This window comes from Candoia aspera, chromosome 3 (genome assembly GCF_035149785.1).
Source record: "Candoia aspera isolate rCanAsp1 chromosome 3, rCanAsp1.hap2, whole genome shotgun sequence".
NCBI lineage: Eukaryota > Metazoa > Chordata > Lepidosauria > Squamata > Boidae > Candoia > Candoia aspera.
Window position 1 is genome coordinate 31,698,949 of NC_086155.1, and position 21,049 is coordinate 31,719,997.

At 38.8% G+C, this 21,049-nt stretch overlaps 1 protein-coding gene across 3 annotated transcripts in view; it reads right to left on the bottom strand.

Moving 5' to 3' along the window:
- Positions 1 to 21,049, bottom strand: part of TOX2 (TOX high mobility group box family member 2) — a 259,168-nt gene that overhangs the window by 167,224 nt on the left and 70,895 nt on the right. For all 3 annotated transcript variants that reach the window (XM_063297236.1, XM_063297234.1, XM_063297235.1), the window contains one exon: positions 12,989 to 13,054. In XM_063297236.1, coding sequence (XP_063153306.1) covers positions 12,989 to 13,054 — 66 coding nt within the window. The remainder of the gene's footprint in view (positions 1 to 12,988; positions 13,055 to 21,049) is intronic.

A 21,049-nucleotide genomic window follows, 5' to 3' on the forward strand; every position in this document is an offset into this window, starting at 1 on the left:
GGGGCACCTCACCCCTTTCTCACCTCTTCTTTTGCATGGCCTATGCATCAACCTGCCTAACTTTTCCTTCCCTACTTCCTCTTAGCAATCACAATACTTTGCCACCACTGATGACCTTGCCTTTTTCATGCACCCTCCACTCTGAAACACCTCTGCTCAGAACATGCATGTTTTAGGTCCATGCCCAGGCAAAATGCATGTGTTTTGATCTGGACACAAATCACCCACAATTGGCTATTCCATTCATGGAAAACTTTGTGCACCTAAGAGCAGTTTGACAATGGATTTAATTACTAAGGAAGGTGATGGGTTCTCCTTCACTGGTAATATTAAAGTAGAAGGTAGACAGTTATTTAAGCTGAATTCCTGCATTGAATCAATGGTTAAACTGACTGCTACCAACTAAATTATTACATGTTTATATTTCATGATTTTTGGTTCAAATTTCACATGGAAAATTCTCTGAAAGATCTGTCTGATCTTTGACCAGCAGAAATTTACATGTACATGTTCATTCCTAAGCGAAATGCCATTGGTTATAATGGCATTTTGTTTTGGATACCTTTCTGCATAAAGTTTTTGACCTGGTAACATCAGGTCATTTAAGAATTTATATTGTTCCAACCCCACAGCACAAGAGCTATGTTCTGTAAAAAAGAATGTGCTTATGTTGGGTTTTCTAGGCCTGAGTTAACAACATACAGTCTGGTTTAAACATCACGCTAATTCACTATTTAAACCAATTTGTTGACTAAGCATTAATGGAACAAGATTGCAGTAAGGCGCACTGAGATCTCAAAGCCATAGTAAAGGGTGTCTTTTGCTCCATGCCTAGACCCTCAAATACTCCAACACAGGGCTGGCTTTTGGCTAAGCTTGAATAGCACTGGCCTAGGGTGCAAAAGCTTAGGGGGCACCAATGCTGCTCCCCCTTCTCAATCCTTCTAAAAATGCAAATTTTCACATTGGCAGGAGGTGGCACCATCAGTCAATCTGGCCTAGAGGTGCCATATGACCTTGAGCTGGCACTGTTCCAATACATCCTAATTTACAGGTTCCCCAGACAGCAGAAGAAACTAAAAATTTCTGCTTGCTTTAATTGTAGTTCAATGTGTTTTCTAAATCTGGAACTATGTTTAGTAATTATAGCCAGCAGAAACAAGCCATCATACAAGACTATTATTTGAAACTGGTGTATTTCTACAAGCATAGTTAAAATTAATATCAGTTGGCCCAGGTATTCTAGGCAAATTCTAGGTATCTAAAATGAGCCCAAAACTCTAAAATTCTCTGAGCAGTGACACCAGAACAGGAGGAGAAGTTTAAATGTATGTATTTGTGTGTGTGCTTTCTTTCTATTTTTCTTAAAAGAAGAAATGTTTTAAAAACAGGAAAGGTTGATATTATTAGATACATCCATTAATGTAAAATTTATATACATTATGCTTTTTGTACAGCTTTTCCATGTAAAGTACATCATCATATTCTAATAGCACAAACATTACAAACTGAGTAAAACATTAAAATCCCCTTAGGCATTTAGAGGCTGAAAATAAGAGTGATGGGAAAATCAAACATCTTTACTGTGCAAAATAATCATATTACTGTAACTATGTTACTGTTAACTTCATTAAACTTTTATTCCTGATATCCATATCTTATATTTTTCCTCCACCAGTTATTTTTTTCTCTTTGCAAATTCTGTTTGTATTACCTTAAAAATATTCTTTCACATTCACAAATTATATTACAGTATCTTTAAATTAATTTTATTTTTTTGACAGAGCATTTTTGCATTTCTAATTCTTTGTATTTACTACAAAACATCAAGGAACAATATGTGTCTATTTAGCAGGAAAGAGGAAAGAGAATCCAATTACAGAAGAGAGTAAAACAAGCCACAACCTCAGCAACAGTTAGCAAGCTGACTCAGAGTCACGCATGCGAGATGGGTGGCTATATAGATTGAATGAATCAATCAATCAAAAAGCAAGCAAGCTATAAGAATAGCTAACTGTAGTTGTCCCCACCCCCACCCCACCCGCCACCTTCTGGTGAACCTCTACAGTTTTTAAAAGGGCACACCTCTCCTTGAGATACGACTTTTCAGTGTCCAAGCTATTATACGGAGAACTTAAAGCAAAGCAGTCACCAAGTTTCTTAACATAAATAACAATAAATCAGCTTAGAAAATTTATTTCTAAATGAATTAACAGGTAGCTAATTTGGATGCCCAGGAAATCCTGTGAAAACCTACTATTGACACAATGGGCTGATTCTCAATCATTAAGAAAGCAGAACATGCTCATGGGGTAATGTGGCTGTAAACCACCATGCAGCACTTAAGATTCTATTTCAAAAAGCTGCTTTCGAGTACCAGAGTACACCTGTCTGCAAAATTTTAAAATAGCTGTCTTTTCCCAAAATCATATGCCTGCCCTTTGGAACTTCTGTATAATTCCAGAAAAAGACTCGGCTGCTTTAAAGAGTAGCAGACAGGTTCTATCTTTGCACTGCCAACAACTCCAAAGTACCTTGCCTAACCCAAGCAGATTCACCTTTTACATAATATCCTCAGTTTAGACAAAATATGAAGATAGCAGCTGTCAGAACCAGGCCAAGAACCATGCTGAGTCAGTGTCTTCCAACTCTAGTTCTTTATTGTTCTCACCATATAGACAGAATCTTGCTAGACTAAAGCAACTCTCACTAACTCAAGCACAAATAACCCGAGAGACTCTAGGGTGGGGCCACCTTAAGTCTCTTTGCTTTCCTACCACCAGCCCCCAGACTACTGAGAGTTCTCTTATCTCCCTGGAATGCACTCTCTCCTTCCTGAGAATTAGCAACAATGCTATCCTGTTCAGACTTAGAGGCAGCCAGACAGATTAAATATCAAAAATACTCTTTATTAAATAACTGTTTACAGTAAATAAGTCCTTAGAATCAAGAAAAGAACTGGTTCAATCAAAACCAGCTGGGCAGCAACAAGGAAACAGGCAAGATTGCAGGAGGAGACGACAGCAAGGCAGAGAGCAGGACTCTCTAACAGAGACTGGAAGGCTGGAAGAAACTGGAGTGCGAGATGCCACTGAAGTTGAAGTCAACTGATCTCGAACTGGAACACCACTTGAAACAGGCTGGCACAGGAACACTGAGCGGGGCTGGCCGGAGCCTCCTGGGCACCTCTGGGTTCTAAGGACCGGGCTGGGCTGGACACTGGGGACTGCAGACTTGGAGCAAGGCTGAGAACTCAGAGCAAGGCTGGACTTGGTTGGAAGCCCTGGACTAGGCTGGATACTCTGGTCTAGGAATTCAGAGCAAGGCTGAGAACTCAGAGCAAGGCTAGACTTGGCTGAAGACTCAGGACTAGACTAGATACTCGGAACTAGGAACTCAGAGCAAGGCTGAGAGCTTGGAGCAAGGCTGGACTTGACTGGAGGCTCTGGACTAGGCTGAATACTCTGGACTAGGAACTTGGAGCATGACTGGAAACTCGGAACAAGGTTGGACTGGACCGAAGATTCACTGCGAGACTGGAGGTTGAAAGCACACTGAAGCTGCACAGGAGACTTGGAGCTAAACAGCGGCCTAGAAACATTACAAGGCTGCACTGAAGGCTTGGGGCAAGATTGCAAGCTGGCAATGACAAGGCTGGACTGGAGACTCTGAACATGGCTGAAATCTCAAAACGGGGCAAGGAGCACGCCTGGAACACGTACAAGGTGAAGGTGAAGATCTGAAGCTGGATGCAAGACTGAGGTTGCTGGGTTTGGCGAGGAGAAGGTCCGAGGTAGCAGCAGAAGCAGGATTCAAGTCCTCTTCCATGGAGAATGCTGGCGCTGATTCCTCTTCAATAACAGACACTGTCTCCGATGCTGGTAAGGACTCTTCTGTGGACGCTGCAGGCTTGTAGGATCAGTCGCCTCCAGCAGCTTGCTTTTCGTGCATTTGCCTTTTATGCCAATCCTTCATGCGCCTGGACCTTTCTGCAGCCAATCAAGCTGCCTTCTCCTTTGCACGCTTTTCTGCCCGTTGTTGGCGTGTGCTGATTGGAGGATTCAAATCCTCCTCCGGGTCTTGGCCAATCAGTGCCTTGGACTCTTCCCGCGCTGCTGACTCATCCCCAGGTTTCACTTTCCCGGTTTCAGCCTGGTAAGTTTCTGTTTCTCCTCTGACTCAGAAGGAGTTTCAATTTCTGAGTCAGAGGCAGGCTGGATTCTCACAAGTGCCGAGATCCACCACATCAGCTTGCTTTTGTCATCTGGTACATTCCTGACTAACCTTAAATCATGACAAGCATATAGTCTGAATGCCACCACAGATAGTAAAGCTGTTAAGAACCAAGGTCGAGTAGAAGGGGAAAGCCAGATGAACATCCAAATACAGCTCCTTGGAACTCTTCATAGTCTAGGTCAGCACCCTTGTGCTTTTTTATCATAATGCAAAACGTTTAATTTCAACTGACTATACTTGTTTCAATCTTGATTTTATTTTTAAAATGGCTCAGGAATTTTCATATATCTTTGAAAATACATGCTAGTTCAACCAAGAATAGAGAGGCCGCGGTGGCCCAGTGGTTAAGATGCTGAGTCAGAGGACCATTAAGGTCGGTCGGCAATTCGAAACCCGAGCACGCAAGCCACGTGACAGAGTGAGCTGCTGTCAATTTGTCCCAGCTCCTTCTAACCTAGCAGTTCGAAAGCATGCAAATGCAAGTAGATGAATAGGTACCAGTTCAGTGGGAAAACAACAGGAACAGGAAAGGACCCCCCTTGGGCGTCCCCCGGGCAATGATGATGTCACCAGCAAATCCTTTCAACACAGAAGTGCCTTGGTAGGTGCTTCTGACATGGAAAAAACCCCCCAAGAATTAGTCTGTTACCTGCTAGGTGGGAAAATGGCTTAAAATGAATGCAAAAAAAGTGTTGGTCAGGTGAGGCAAGATTTATTCTGTCATCCCCAACACATGAGCTAGGTATGTTCAAAGCACTTTTTTTTAACAACTGCAGAAAGCCAAACAGGCACAGCAGGACATATATTACATATATTTTATTGTAAACTGCCCAGAGTCCCCCATGAGGCGGAGATGGGCAATGAATAAATCTATAAATAAATAAATAAATTACTATTAGACCCTTTAATTTACTTACATTAAGACATATACTGCTAAATAAAATAAGTGCAGTATGAATCTCAGAAGTGCCTATCTCAGGCAGAATGGCTAACCAAATTATGATATACTACTGTGCTGGCAAAATTAACATCTTAATCAAGTGTTAAAGAAGACAGAAAATAGTTTGACTGTTTCTTGACTTATAAGGGGGAAAATAGTCAGGAATAGGCTAGATTTTTATATTAGAATTATTCCTAATTGTAGTAGTTTTAGAAGCAACAAATTATATCAGCAGTTAAGGATTTTTAAAATGCCGCACACACCTATTAACTATCCCTTTCCTTTCATCTTTGACCAAGCAAATTTATTTTCTGGACAGCAAATCACCTTGTAGAATATTTAATTCTACAAACTGCAATTTATTAAACATAAAAATATGCCTTTTTCACTTCTGTGAAATTATCATTCCAGAAAGCATCTAACTAACCATTGCCTTAACAACTTACTTTTCTTTTTTTGCATAGAGGACTTGTGTGAAGAAGTCTCTTTGACTGTATCATAAAGTACCATGCCCGTCTACCAAGGAATACTGCTAGTATATAGTTATAACTTGGTGACAATGAGCTTTATTTGTCTGAATGTAGAAAGGAATTTATTATGGTTCTGTTCCTGTTTAAGAGAAGATATGATTCAAGCTTCTTCATGGGTATGTCCCCTAAACTTTCCACGGTAACCTGTCTCATATATATACACACATATAAACAGATACACACACACACACACACACACACAGAGAGAGAGAGATTAGAACCATGATCAAGGCTACTAACCGTGAACTACCTTTAGATAAATAACTGCATAGATCTGGGGCTGTTGTGCTTCACTTCCCCTTCTTTTTTACATGCTAGCAATGATTTTTAATTGTTTTTATGTTAATCTAACCATGCTTCTACATAATGTTCAAACAGGCAATTGGTGGTTTGCTTAAAAGCTTAGGGGACAGACAAGAACAAGCTAGGATCTAAAACTACAGTTTCACTAAATGCTGGAGTAAAGCTATTAAAGTATCAGTAACAACAAAAACAGTATAAAATAACTTAAATGAAATAGCACCCAAGATAAAATAGTAAAAAATGAATAATCTAGGAGAGACTATTCTAATAGTAGTATTGTAAAGCCAAAGCTCATCAAAGAAACATTTTAATTTTCCTATAGAAAGCATAAGAGTGTCCCACTCATCTTTCTAGAATGAATGCCTAGAGTACAGCCACATATGACTATCCCTTACAGCCCATTTTTATATATTTAAAAAGATGTGACCATGGAGAAGATAATGCTATTCCCCATATGAGATTATTTATCATGACACAACAGGCAAAACATGAGAAAAGAAATACATTATTTCTAAGTGTTTACTGCAATATGTAAAGTAATCATTAATAAACTTGCCAAATAATTTCCCTGGCTTAACCACAAACATGAACCTTTCTTAAGGTAACTTGGAACTTTTCACTGCAATGTGAAAAAAACAGCAATGACTTCCATGATTGACTAGCCTGAAACTCTTGTAAGAATGGAGTTCATGGATGCACGTAACACCTAAATGACACTGTACCAGATATACTGCATTAGATATGAAAGGGGCAAATGAGTATGAGGTATTAGATAAAAGGATGGATGCATTTAGTATTTTGCTAAATCAGAGCTTTTCATGGAAATAATTAGAATTCGTCTAAAAACTACATCAAAATGGGCATTGATTTTGAAGAATAACACTTTTGTAATTTTATTTTCCATCCTTGCACTTAGCCTTAATCCCACTATCAAGGAGCTTCTCTACTGCAGTGTTTCTCAACCTTGGCAACTTTAAGATGGGTGAACTTCAACTCCCAGAATTCCCCAGCCAGCATGTATTCCCCATGCTGGCTGGGGAATTCTAGGAGTTGAAGTTCACCCATCTTAAAGTTGCTAAGGTTGAGAAACTCTGTTCTGCTGTATAATAAACATCTTTAAAAAGACTATTCTGTCATCTACAACATTATACAACCAGACCAAAAAAAAGGGGGGGGGTATTGTAGCCATGTCTAAAGAATAACACAGCTCACAGATTTCTCTGTTCATATTCTTCCATTATTTGCAATTCTTCTCTTGGGAAACCTCTGAGGCACCATCTTTGTTATCTTTCCACAAGGATATTTAAAGTTTCTTTTTCTCTTTCCATTTCCAATGGCTGATACAGCAAATACGTTTTTGTCTGCTCTGCTGCCAGTTGTTTTCTTGATCTTGTTTTGGTTATATATTCCTTACATTTCATGTTATGAAATTTTATTATATGAATATTTCAGTTTTCCAATATAAGCCATTTTAGAAATGTATGAAGAGAAGTAGTATTTAAAAATACAGACCACCAAATAAAATAATATATAAATAAGTAGAGTCATCATGGATAAAAACATACAGGATCAACAAATCCTGCACAACTTTTTCACGGTGAAGAGAATGGAGTTCAGTATTTACATTCTTTGTCAACGTATGCAGACTTGTCAGAGTAGGTGTGAGTTTAAGGAAAAGAACAAATTGTCCATTTAGAGAATATATGGCAACTGCTGCAAGCACCTTTAAAAAAATAAAAAAAACTCAACTTTTATATATTTATTTTCCCCAAAGCAAGCAAAATTTCAGAAGTTTGCTTGTGTGGATGTATTTGCCTTGATTAGAACTTTAGTAGGTTAGAATCTCACCAGTGCATGCTTTTGCATTGTATCCAGCTACTCCAACCCCGTTGTGAAATATGAAGAAAAATGTTTCTGAATATAGGGAAATTCTGCACAAGTGTTTGAAGAAAATGAGGAAAAACCACCCAGTTAATAGCATTTACTCGGGACATGTCAACAAGGTATTACTTAAGGCACTGGGCTAGAAACCAGGAAACAGTTTTAGTTCTGCCTTAGGCGTGAGACCAGCTGGGTGACCTTTGGCCAGTCGTTCTCTCTCAGCCCTGGAAAGGAGGCAATGGCAAAACACTTCTGAAAAACTTGCCAAGAAAACTATAGGACCTAGTCCAAGCAACTGCCAGGAGTCAAGATTGACTTGAAGGCGCACATGCACACACACACATCACCAAGGGAGGAGATCTATATACACAAATAGACATATAAGCTGCACAAATTACATAGACTTTACCCCAGTTGAACTCAACACATCCATTAATTTTCTTGGAAGCACAGAGAAGTGATTTCCAGTGATTTGATTTAAACTTCAGTCTAGCTAGCTAGGATTATTTGAGGACCCACCTATCTTCCATCATTTCTGCCTGGCTGGTAAGATCAGGCAGAGTGGATATACTCCAAGTCCTCTCTATTACGCAATGCCATCTATTGGGATGTAGGTAGCATGACTTCTTTATTGCAGTGCCTGTCCTCTGGTTTGGTATCCCCCGCAGAGATCCATAAAGCTCCTACCCTAGTGATGTTCTGAAAGTCTTTGAAAACCTGGCTGTTCTCTAAGCCTTGGAGTAGGATGGCTGCTTAAACAATCAGGTTTTTTGTAGTTATGTTTGGTTTTACTTTTCTGGATGTCCATGAATGGTTTCTTAATTTTTTATTCTTGCTTTTAAAGTGTAAGCTGCCCAAAATCATTTGGGGTCAGGTGATCTCTAAGCTACAGTATATACTGTAGATAAATAAACTGCAAGCTTTCCCTCCAATGCCTTCCTTCTTCTTTTGTATTATTTAGTTTGTGGATTGCTGTCAGGCCTAGCTCAAGAACCACAAGGAATCAGTCCAGCTAATCTTCAGTTCTTTATTTGACCACACTGTATAGGCAGAATCTTGCCAGACTAATTCTACTCTACTCTAATCTAAGGGAAATAACCTGGGAGGCTCAAGGGCGGGGCTATTCTGAGTCTCCTTGACTTCCCATGTTATATCTCTGAGCTATGTTGTCTCGTGTCCTGCCCACTTCCTTGGAATGTGCTCCCTGACAACAAGCTGTGTTACTGTAGTCCATCACAATTGCTGAGGAGGTTAGCAAGTGACAACATACTGTATAGGAACACTGCCCTAGAAACATGTAAGTGAAGTCTCCAAGGGGAGGGGGGGAGGAAGACGGGGAGGATGGATGGATGGATGGATGGACACACATACACATACACACACCCAAATACATTCCTGCACAATTACAATCTACTTTTTTTTTTTTAGTGCTTAGTAATTCCATAACAGATAGAAAATTTACAATATACATCAAGCACCACATTATATATAAAATGTGTATTTCAGTCTTCCATCATCTTCCCTTCAGCAAAGGATCGTTACCTTGTCGTGGTGCTGGAGCTTGAGCACCTCAATGATGCCATGAGCTAAACCGTGAAGGGCCACCCAAGACGGGAAGGTCATGACAGAGAGGTCAGACTAAATGCGATCCCTGGGGAAGGTAATGGCAACCCACCCCAGTATTCTTGCCGTGAAAACTAAATGGATCAGTACAAACAGAGATATGTCGGTATACCATCGGAAGATGAGACCCCCAGGTTGGAAGATGGTCAAAATGCTACTGGAGAGGAACAGAGGATGAGCTCAACTAGCCCCAGACGTGATGACGCAGCTAGCTCAAAGCCGAAAGGACGGCTAGCGGCCGACGGTGCTGGTGGTGAACGGCGAATCCAATGTTCTAAGGATCAACGCACCATTGGAACCTGGAATGTAAGATCTATGACCCAGGGCAAATTGGATGTGGTTATTGGTGAGATGTCAAGATTAAAGATAGACATTCTGGGCGTCAGTGACTGAAATTGACTGGAATGGGCCACTTCACATCAAATGACCACCAGATCTACTACTGTGGACAAGAGGACCACAGAAGAAATGGAGTAGCCTTCATAATTAATAGTAAAGTGGCTAAAGCAGTGCTTGGATACAACCCAAAAAATGACAGAATGATCTCAATTCGAATTCAGGGCAAGCCATCTAACATCACAGTGATCCAAATATATGCCCCAACCACAAATGCTGAAGAAGCTGAAGTAGAGCAGTCCTATGAGGATCTGCAGCACCTACTGGACAACACGCCTAAAAGAGATGTTATTTTCATCACAGGAGACTGGAATGCTAAGGTGGGCAGTCAAATGACACCTCGAATTACAGGTAAGTATGGCCTGGGAGAACAAAATGAAGCAGGACATAGGCTGATAGAATTTTGCCAAGACAATTCACTCTGCATCACGAACACTCTCTTCCAACAACCTAAGAGACGGCTTTATACATGGACTTCACCAGATGGACAACACCGAAATCAGATTGATTACATCCTTTGCAGCCAAAGGTGGCGGACATCTGTACAGTCGGTAAAAACAAGGCCTGGAGCTGACTGTAATTCAGATCATGAACTTCTTCTTGCACAATTTAGGATCAGACTAAAGAGATTAGGGAAGACCCACAGATCAGCTATATATGAGCTCACTAATATTCCTAAGGAATATGCAGTGGAGGTGAAGAATAGATTTAAGGGACTGGACTTAGTAGATAGGGTCCCGGAAGAACTATGGACAGAAGTTGGCAGCATTGTTCAGGAGGCGGCAACAAAATACATCCCAAAGAAAGAGAAAACCAAGAAGGCAAAATGGCTGTCTGCTGAGACACTAGAAGTAGCCCAAGAAAGAAGGAAAGCAAAAGGCAACAGTGATAGGGGGAGATATGCTCAATTAAATGCAAAATTCCAGAGGTTAGCCAGAAGAGATAAGGAATTATTTTTAAACAAGCAATGCGCGGAAGTGGAAGAAGACAATAGAATAGGAAGGACAAGAGACCTCTTCCAGAAAATTAGAAACATTGGAGGTAAATTCCAGGCAAAAATGGGTATGATCAAAAACAAAGATGGCAAGGACCTAACAGAAGAAGAAGAGATCAAGAAAAGGTGGCAAGAATATACAGAAGACCTGTATAGAAAGGATAACAATATCGGGGATAGCTTTGACGGTGTGGTCAGTGAGCTAGAGCCAGACATCCTGAAGAGTGAGGTTGAGTGGGCCTTAAGAAGCATTGCTAATAACAAGGCAGCAGGAGACGACGGCATCCCAGCTGAACTGTTCAAAATCTTGCAAGATGATGCTGTCAAGGTAATGCATGCTATATGCCAGCAAATTTGGAAAACACAAGAATAGCCATCAGATTGGAAAAAATCAATTTATATCCCCATACCAAAAAAGGGAAACACTAAAGAATGTTCAAACTATCGAACAGTGGCACTCATTTTACATGCCAGTAAGGTAATGCTCAAGATCCTGCAAGGTAGACTTCAGCAGTTCATGGAGCGAGAATTGCCAGATGTACAAGCTGGGTTTAGAAAAGGCAGAGGAACTAGAGACCAAATTGCCAATATCCGCTGGATAATGGAAAAAGCCAGGGAGTTTCAGAAAAACATCTATTTCTGTTTTATTGACTATTCTAAAGCCTTTGACTGTGTGGACCATAACAAATTGTGGCAAGTTCTTAGCGGTATGGGGATACCAAGTCATCTTGTATGCCTCCTGAAGAATCTGTATAACGACCAAGTAGCAACAGTAAGAACAGACCACGGAACAACGGACTGGTTTAAGATTGGGAAAGGAGTACGGCAGGGCTGTATACTCTCACCCTACCTATTCAACTTGTACGCAGAACACATCATGCGACAAGCTGGCCTTGAGGAATCCAAGGCTGGAGTTAAAATCACTGGAAGAAACATTAACAATCTCAGATATGCAGATGATACCACTTTGATGGCTGAAAGCGAAGAGGAACTGAGGAGCCTTATGATGAAGGTGAAAGAAGAAAGTGCAAAAGCTGGCTTGCAGCTAAACCTCAAAAAAACCAAGATTATGGCAACCAGCTTCATTGATAACTGGCAAATAGAGGGAGAAAATGTAGAAGCAGTGAAAGACTTTGTATTCCTAGGTGCAAAGATTACTGCAGATGCTGACTGCAGTCAGGAAATCAGAAGACGCTTAATCCTTGGGAGAAGAGCAATGACAAATCTCGATAAAATAGTTAAGAGCAGAGACATCACACTGACAGCAAAGGTCCGCATAGTTAAAGCAATGGTGTTCCCTGTAGTAACATATGGCTGCGAGAGCTGGACCATAAGGAAGGCTGAGCGAAGGAAGATCGATGCTTTTGAACTGTGGTGGTGGAGGAAAATTCTGAGAGTGCCTTGGACTGCAAGAAGATCCAACCAGTCCATCCTCCAGGAAATAAAGCCAGGCTGCTCACTTGAGGGAATGATATTAAAGGCAAAACTGAAATACTTTGGCCACATAATGAGAAGACAGGACACCCTGGAGAAGATGCTGATGCTAGGGAGAGTGGAAGGCAAAAGGAAGAGAGGCCGACCAAGGGCAAGATTCTAGAGGTGACGGACTCGTCCCTGGGGGAGCTGGGGGTGTTGACGACCGACAGGAAGCTCTGGCGTGGGCTGGTCCATGAAGTCACGAAGAGTCGAAAGCGACTAAATGAATAAACAACAACAATCATCTTCCAGTGGAACAACCAAAATCTACTACAGAACTGATGAAAGAGATTTGCAAATATCTGTCACTTACTTGTTCATTTAACAGAGGTAGCTATCTGGGCAAGGGGCATACCTGAAGCCACCTCGGATAAGAGCTTCTGCCATGGCTGTACAGGTGGGTCAGTGAATCTGAAACATTTTTTTCTGCTCAGAGGACTACTTATCTTCTTATGCTCAGCAGACTAATCTTGTGGATCTGATAATCTGTGTGTACTGCTACCCCACCTTCACTTTAGAACTCTAGACTAGATTCTGTCTTCAATATTGCACAAGCAAATTATGAGGATATCCTGCACAGCTACATCCTTGAAAGACAATTAGTTTTACCTGATTTGCTGAGAGGAACTCCTGGTTATTGTCATTCATTCCCATATACATGTTCTCTCCGTCAAACTGGAATGACAGGAAAAAAATAATCAAAATGCAAATATGCTAGAGCCTTCAGGAAATTGCTAAGTTGCTATAAACAGCGGTTCTAACTGCATTTATTACTGCTAAAAAAAATTCCTAAATCTTACAGAAATTCGGCGAAATCACAGCATGGATCTTAACAGAAGTTTCATGTAAACTGGTCTGTAGTTATCTTAAAAAGGTCTATCACCACTGAGTGCAATGGAAAATCAGTATGGTGGAAGGTTTATAAGGCTGCATGCATCAGTGCATGTACCTTTATAAAAAGCAGGGAATTAAATTTCATAACCTCTAAAGAATGGGTTGTTTATGGAAACCATATGGAAAAAGGAGTCTATAAGGTGGGTGATTAGAATTTTTTTTTAAAAAATAGTAAGTTTAAGATTAATTAAAGAACCAGGTCTAAGACACAAAATCTCAAATCACACATAGCTACTTGAATGAAGGAAATAATCTAATAGTATACAATAGGTTGTTCTCCCTACTAGTCATTATTAAGGCAAAGCCCCATTATGCACTAGGAAAGAACTTTTATAAATAATGGTGATGGTGAAAGGTCCCCTGTGGAAGCACTGAGTCATGTCTGACCCTTTGGGGAGAGGCCACTTTTGCGACGTTTTCTTGGCAGACTATAGCGGGGTGGTTTGCCTTCCCCAGCAAGCCGGGTGCTCATTTTACTGACCTTGGAAGGATGGAAGGCTGAGTCGACCTGAGCCGGCTACCCAAGAATCCAGCTTCCACTGGGATCATACTCAGGCCATGGGGAGAGTTTCTGTTGCAATACCGCCAACTACCACTCTGTGCCACACCAGCACAGTTTTATAAATAATAGATAGATCTAAATCACTTTCAGAGCAGAAAACCAAAGAACTGAAACTAAATAGTTTGGGATCAGATTATCTGAAGAATCATCTATTCTCAGATATGTATCTCATTTCTTCTGGGGCCCAAAATATCTCTGAGATTCTTCTTCAGGTGATCTTGGAGTGAGGCAGATGCTACATGAGGAAAGGGTTTTTTGTTTTTTTTTAGAAGTGAGATCCTGTTTGCAGAATTCTTTCCCAGAGATAAATCACCGAAAATCTTTTGGCCCCAGGTGATGACCTTTTCATTCTTCCAGGTCTTTAAAGCATAACTTTACTGCTGCTTTAACCTCCTTTACTGTTTTGCTGCTTCATTTACTGTGATTTTATTATATATCTTTACTGCAAAATATCATTGTTTTATTATTTCTACTTCCTTTCTGTAACAGATTTGCCAGGTCACTACAGAACTCTGATTATTGGGCAGAGAAGAAAGGAAGGTAAATAGCAAATCTATTGTCTTCTGTCCTTTCTTACTGGCAATGAGCTTGGTCATAACAAATAAAGGTTGGATTGCAAACTCTAGTCTGGAGAATCCTTTCAAGGAACTAAAAGTGCATTTATTTTCATTAGAATTTCTCCAGAATCAGCAGTGTTCTATCTTATGTCTATCAGAGAAAGAAGAAAGAAGAACACTTTAGTAAACTGACTTGCTATGGGGAAAGGGTGTTCTAATTGGTTTTGTTATTTGTTGTTTCTTATTATATTATTTTTAATATTGTCTGGTGTACTGTGAGCCACCCAGAGTCATCTGGAGTTGGGCAGCATCAAATCAAATCAAATCAAATCAAATCAAAAGATCAATAAACCAATAAACTAATAAACCAATCAATAAATTAGTTCTGATGTATACAGGACTAAAACAGTTTGTTACTAATTAATCAATGGAGAGTTTTGAACTATGTTTTATAAAATTATAACTTTACAGTAACTTAGTTATCATACAAAACTTTTATTTGATAATATAGCATGTTTTCTCCAGGTTTGTAAGCCCTACATGTTATTTGGACTCCTCATTCATAAATCTTTGACCAGTTAAGAGTCTGAACATTTCAGCTGCATTGTAACTTTTGCTATTATGACATAACAAATATTCTGATTATTTTATGTATTTCACATTAAATATTTAAATACCATTGGTTGGCAAGCATCTACCTTTATTACCGGCATCAAATATTGAATATTAGATAGAATTCAATATCAAATCAAGAAAGGAAAATGTGTAGCAAACCTCTAACAAAAGTTTGCACAATGATTTAGTCATTAAAATAATTTACAACAGTGCAATCCAGTGGAAATAATGTAACTAAAGTCCTTAAAAGAAAGACTGTCTACAGCAGGTGGTTTCCAACATTTTCAAGCCACAGAACATGTTAATTAAAAAAAAAAAATCCCAGAAACCCTGATCAAGAAGCAAAGCTCTAGTGATAGAGAATTGGCTGTGATTTTTTTTTTTTTTGGTCCATAGTCTTTCGCGAAACCATAGGGCTCTGCAGAACAGAAGGGGGGGAAAACTGGTCTACAGAATCATTCATATGGAATGAGTGGGTAAATCAACATCTGGATTCTTAATTGACTTTTGGGGTTAGGAATTTCCTTTTATTTTCCCTAAATATTCTTGGGGAGGGGGTATAAATGCAAAACTTTTCTTCCCAAAAATTCTTTTTTCCTACTTTAGAATAGCCCCATTTCGGCTTTATAGATATAACTCAAGAGCTATATTGAAGTTACTATTATGATTTATACATACATGCATATACACACATCCACATACCTCTCATACAAGCTTTTATTTCTGTGAAATGTTTGAGGATAATAAGAGGAAGGGGAAATTACAAGTTTCATTCCATTAACAGGTGCTGCTTCCATTAGCACATTATTAGATTATTTCTAGTATTCTTACATTACCCTTGCACTACTTTTCATCTTTTCAGACTCTCAAATACTGTATTTTCTACAGTAGTTTCCCCCAAACAATTTAGTTTTAAATGAAAAAATTATCTTAGATTTACCAAGAAAATGGTATGGTGACAGATTAATTCATCTTCCTTTGGGAAGTGGGGAGGGCTATCTTAAACTGTCATCTTTCTGAGTGCATACGGTATTTCCTAACTATATGGACATGGACATGTAAACACTACAGATTCTAAGCCACCTCAATTGCTTCCTGCAACTGATGAGCAAAATCTAGAAATCAAACTAGAGGACTGCACCAAACACTGAACTTATGTTACTTCAGCTACTATACTTCTGAGCAGAGAAAGTATTGGTCTATATTTTTAAAATCATGCATGTTCATTTATCTGTTATTTTCCATCTTCAGGAGGCAGTCTAATTCCATCACTATTATTCTAGACTTCAGCAGATGTGTGTATGCCTTTCTTAACTGTGCTATTTGCTTGAAAGCCAATTCAAACTCTCCCTTTTCATAATTCCAATTTGGTAATACATACCTATTTTATTACTTTATATACTATTCTTTCCCCTACCCAGTAACCATAATGAAGCCTGTCTTGGAAATTACTTTTCTTCTGATTGCCAAGCAGTGAGGCTGAAAATCAACTCTCAAAATTCAATGAAAACTTCAGAACTTCCTCCCTGCAGATTAGATTTTTTTAACCCTTGAAGGTAATAAGAACAGAAAATTATTATTAAAAAATTTGCTGCTAGGATATTTTTTTCAATTAAATATTTGCTATTTATGCTATAGCCAGATATAGTAGACGTATGATGTATTATCACTGTGCTGCAGAAAGCAGCTGGAGATGATAAGCTTTATAACTCCACTCTGATTTACGGCAGAAACAAAACATTTTAGTATTTTCCGTTTGTTCCATTCTCATGTATGTAAAGATGCTAATCAATTTCAGGATATAAGGATAATACATTTATCATACTCTATTTCCAATAAAAATTGATCCAATTTATCTTTAATCACCTAAGAATGGTACATAATAAAAACTGTTCTGTTAATTTGGGGGGAAAATAATTCAGAACTATTATGCTAATTATCTTTTTCCCCATACCACTGATTATTAAAGTATATTTTCACTTTGTTTTTTTGCCTTTGGGAACATAAAAAGTATGGTGATACCTAATCACAGAACAGCTGCGTAATCTAATATTCTTGTTTAATTACCTATTAATTTGTATGTACACAGTCAAGAGAAAGTCAGTAAGTTAGTATCAAAATAGACTTCGCCTAGGAACTAAATAATATTTCATACTGCAGTGCCTTTACCAATCCACTTAAAAATAAATCTTGTTGGTTTTGATAATGCTTATTCTCATATGGATAAATTATATAAATATTTTAAAAAATAAATTAATAATCAATATTTTTTTTTAAACAGGGAAATTGTCAAACCTGTTGAAGAGAGTCAGCATGTGCTGACTAAGGTGCTGGACTAAGAATGGGGAGACCTGGGTTCTAGTTTTCTCTTATGCATGGAAACCAGGAGGGTGACTTTGGAGTAGCATCAACATCAAGCTCTCCTACAAGCTGGCTGATAAACAACCCTCCCTCTTCACACCATGCACTGATAAGCATCACATTAGGCAGCACAGTACAAAAACAAGTGGACACTGCACATGTGGGGCAAATGCTAAGAATATGAACAGTCAACCCTGTTGAAGACTTGAGTTTAAAAATGAGTATCGCATAAGGAAGATTATTGCCAGGTTTATTGTACATCGCCCAGAGTCACTTCGTGTGAGCCATGTACATTTGACAAACAAACAAACAAACAAATAAATAAATATTCAGTATCAAAACGTATCTGGAAATAATGTTTTGCATTGAACTATTTTTGATACCCATTTCCTAAACTTCAAATGTAATAATACATGGGTCTTTTCTATCTGAACTCCTATTGAAAACATGCTCCAATATCTAGACGTACGAGTGCTTTTCTTCCTGATTTTTATTTTGCCACTATGGTGTTCTACTGTTGTTCCTATTTGTTGGTTAATAAATGCCTACAGTAAGTGTAGTATCAGGTACTATACAGTAAAAACTAAAGGCAAGCAGGACACTACTTATAGTCATTACCTCAGTGAAGATGAAAAATTCATGCAAATGGAAAGAAGAATGAGGGTAAGATTGTTCTGGTATAAATGATAGTAACAAAATAGAATTCAGTATAAATACAAATAAGGAAAAATCTTTAATGACTTTTCAAGACCAGGAGCAAGACAAAGCATTCCAAGTAAAAGGTGTACAAATAAAAAAGGTGTGAGACAGGTGGGCAAACAAACTGAAAATATGAGATTTCACAAGAAAGAAGCAAGGACATGAAGGTGCCAGCAGAGTTTTCCAATTTGGTGCCCTCCAAATATATTGAACTATATTTCCAATCATCCTCAGCCAAATTGGAGAAGATTGATTTAAATTATACCAAAATGTTGGTGGGTTCTTGTTCCTTTTTTGCTTGCCATAACTGCTGTATGAATTCTTGAATGGTCAGATTCAGATTTTTCTGGAACGCAGTTTGAAGTATGATAAAAACAAATCCCTGACTTGTACAGGGGGATACAGATAAAGAAGAAACATTTATTTTGGGAAAACATGTGAAGACAAGAAATTTATGAAATTTTTAAAAAAGACTACAGTGAAATAGAATCTGGTTTGTCTGACAGCATTGCAAAATAGGATAAGCAAGGTAAATCAGGTGAATGGTTGAAATGTCAAAAATGTGTCAATATGTCCACATTGTGAATGTCGACTGCACACCAGGCTGCAGACTCAGACATTTAACCCACATCCTGACTAACAAGTATGGTTCTTGGTCATGTTCAGAGTCTACCAAAAAAAAAAAAGCTTGATTGTTTTAAAAACAGAATCAAAATTCTGGAGAAGGTTTGGGATCCTGAAACCCTTAAGAAGTGGTACCAATCTAGGAATCTTGAAGCAGAGGATCATTTTGCTTCAGGAAGTTTTCTATTTCTGTAGCAATAGATAAACCGTCTAGCCAGAAATATTGCACTTAGGCTTTATTTGTTTTCTGTGTGATGTTAAGTCCAATTTTCTATATCCCCCTGTACAAGTCAGGGAGTTGTTTTTATCGTACTCCAAACTGCGTTCCAGAAAAATCTGAATCTGTCCGTTCAAGAGTTCATAAAGCAGTTATGGCAAGCAAAAAAGGAACAAGAACCTACCAACATTTTGGTTTAATTTAAAATGTTGCTATATGTTTTAATCTTAGTCTTGAAATTTGTATTTTGTTATTGCTTTGAGAGTTGCGTTGCATACAGCTACAGACTTATTGAGGTGGTCTGTAAGCAGTACAATGTCTATATTATATAATATTATAAATTTAATTACTAAATCCCAGGATGCAAAGCTACTTTTTGCTGCCTCTAATGAAATTTTAAATATAGCACTATCATAGGCATGTTAAAGGAGCTCAATTATGTTATGCTACATACTCCTGCACAAAACAATTGACCAAACCTAAAGGCTCAAATGCTACCAAGGGACATAAACTTAAAAACCAAGGAAACGTATCTTGTATTTTCTCCTTAAAGCCCAATGCTGCTTTTGTATTTATCACAATGAATATTCAATGAAAGAAGCCAACTTTAACATCTTACCCTATGTAAAGACAGAGTAAAGATGAAAAGATGATATCTTTGTTATCTGAAATGGTGGGATAATAATTGTAAAACAATTACTTGAGATGATCCTGCACTGTCCGTTGTCAAAAATAACAAAGAATTTAGATATACTGCTATATACAATCATTATTATTGTTACTCTTTTATTATGAATAGTTGATACAATAATTTATATAGCATCCTCAGAAGGCTTCATATGTCATGTCCCCCGTTGCGATGTATACATACATCACAACGGGGAACATGCCTTCCCGGGGAAGGAGAGGAAGGAGGAAGGAATCAGTGATAATCTCACAAACACTTAAAAACAAATACAAATAAAGGACAAAGGAGCCATACCTTTGTCCTGACCTGAAAAGCCATCACCCTATCTCCCTGACATCTCTGCATTACCACGGGGGACACACCTGCTCCGGACACAGGAAGAGGACAGAGGCAATCAGCGCTAATCCCCCCCGATCGCCCATCGAGACTCCAGAATCGCACCCTGATCGCCCATCAAGACTCCGGATCAGGACTTTGGGACAATAGGGGGTGGGGAAGGATCAGGTCCGCACCGCGGGTATTTACCAGATACCTCGCACGCCATGTGCTCATTCCCATCTTTTTCCGTGTATGCATTCTATTCCCAATAAACCAGAAATCCTTAGCCCTAACTAGTGAGTCTGTGTTACTTTGGGAATAAGACAACCATCACATCATATTTCTTCAAATATATCTTAAAACAACAGTGCTATATGTACAAGTGGTCCTCGTTTAATGACCACTCATTCAGCAACCACTCAAACTTGCGATGGTGCTGAAAGAGTGGTACTTACCACTGGTCCTCAGAGTTCCGGCTGTCACAGCATCCCCACAGTCACATGGTTGCCATTTGTGACCTTCTTTGCCAGCTTCTGACAAGCAAAGTCAGTGGGGAAGCCAGCAGAAGGTCACAAATGGCAACCAAATGATGTCCTCGCTTAACAACCTGCATGGTCCTTGCTTAACAACAGCAACTGGGACTGCCAGATTTGCTATCACTAAGCTAAGCAGTGCGGTCATGTGACATCGCGCTTTACAATTGTGTTGCTTAGCAACAGCAATTCCGGCCCAACTGCCATCATTAAGACTACCTGTAATACCATGAAAATAACTTGGAGATTGAAATTAAAATGTCCTGAATTTTAATCTAGTTTCTATGCTAAGCACAACTTTTTTCTTGCTCTCACAACAAGCAGTGCACCTCCATCTCATTTTCCCTTTATAATCTTCAAATTTCTGTATAAAATCACAGAATTTGTCATAGAATTTAGAAGAGGAATGTGAAAATAACAGAAAGACCAAGATGTTCAACTTTTTAATTAAAACTATATTCTGGTACAACTCAGTACGGCCCACTAGAATGCTTTGACTCTGAAACTCTGCCAGAAAAACTATTATTTAGTCTAGCTTTATCTGAAAATATATACCATCAATTTAAGCTTTCTTTTCCACAGAATTGTTGGTTAGGTTGAAA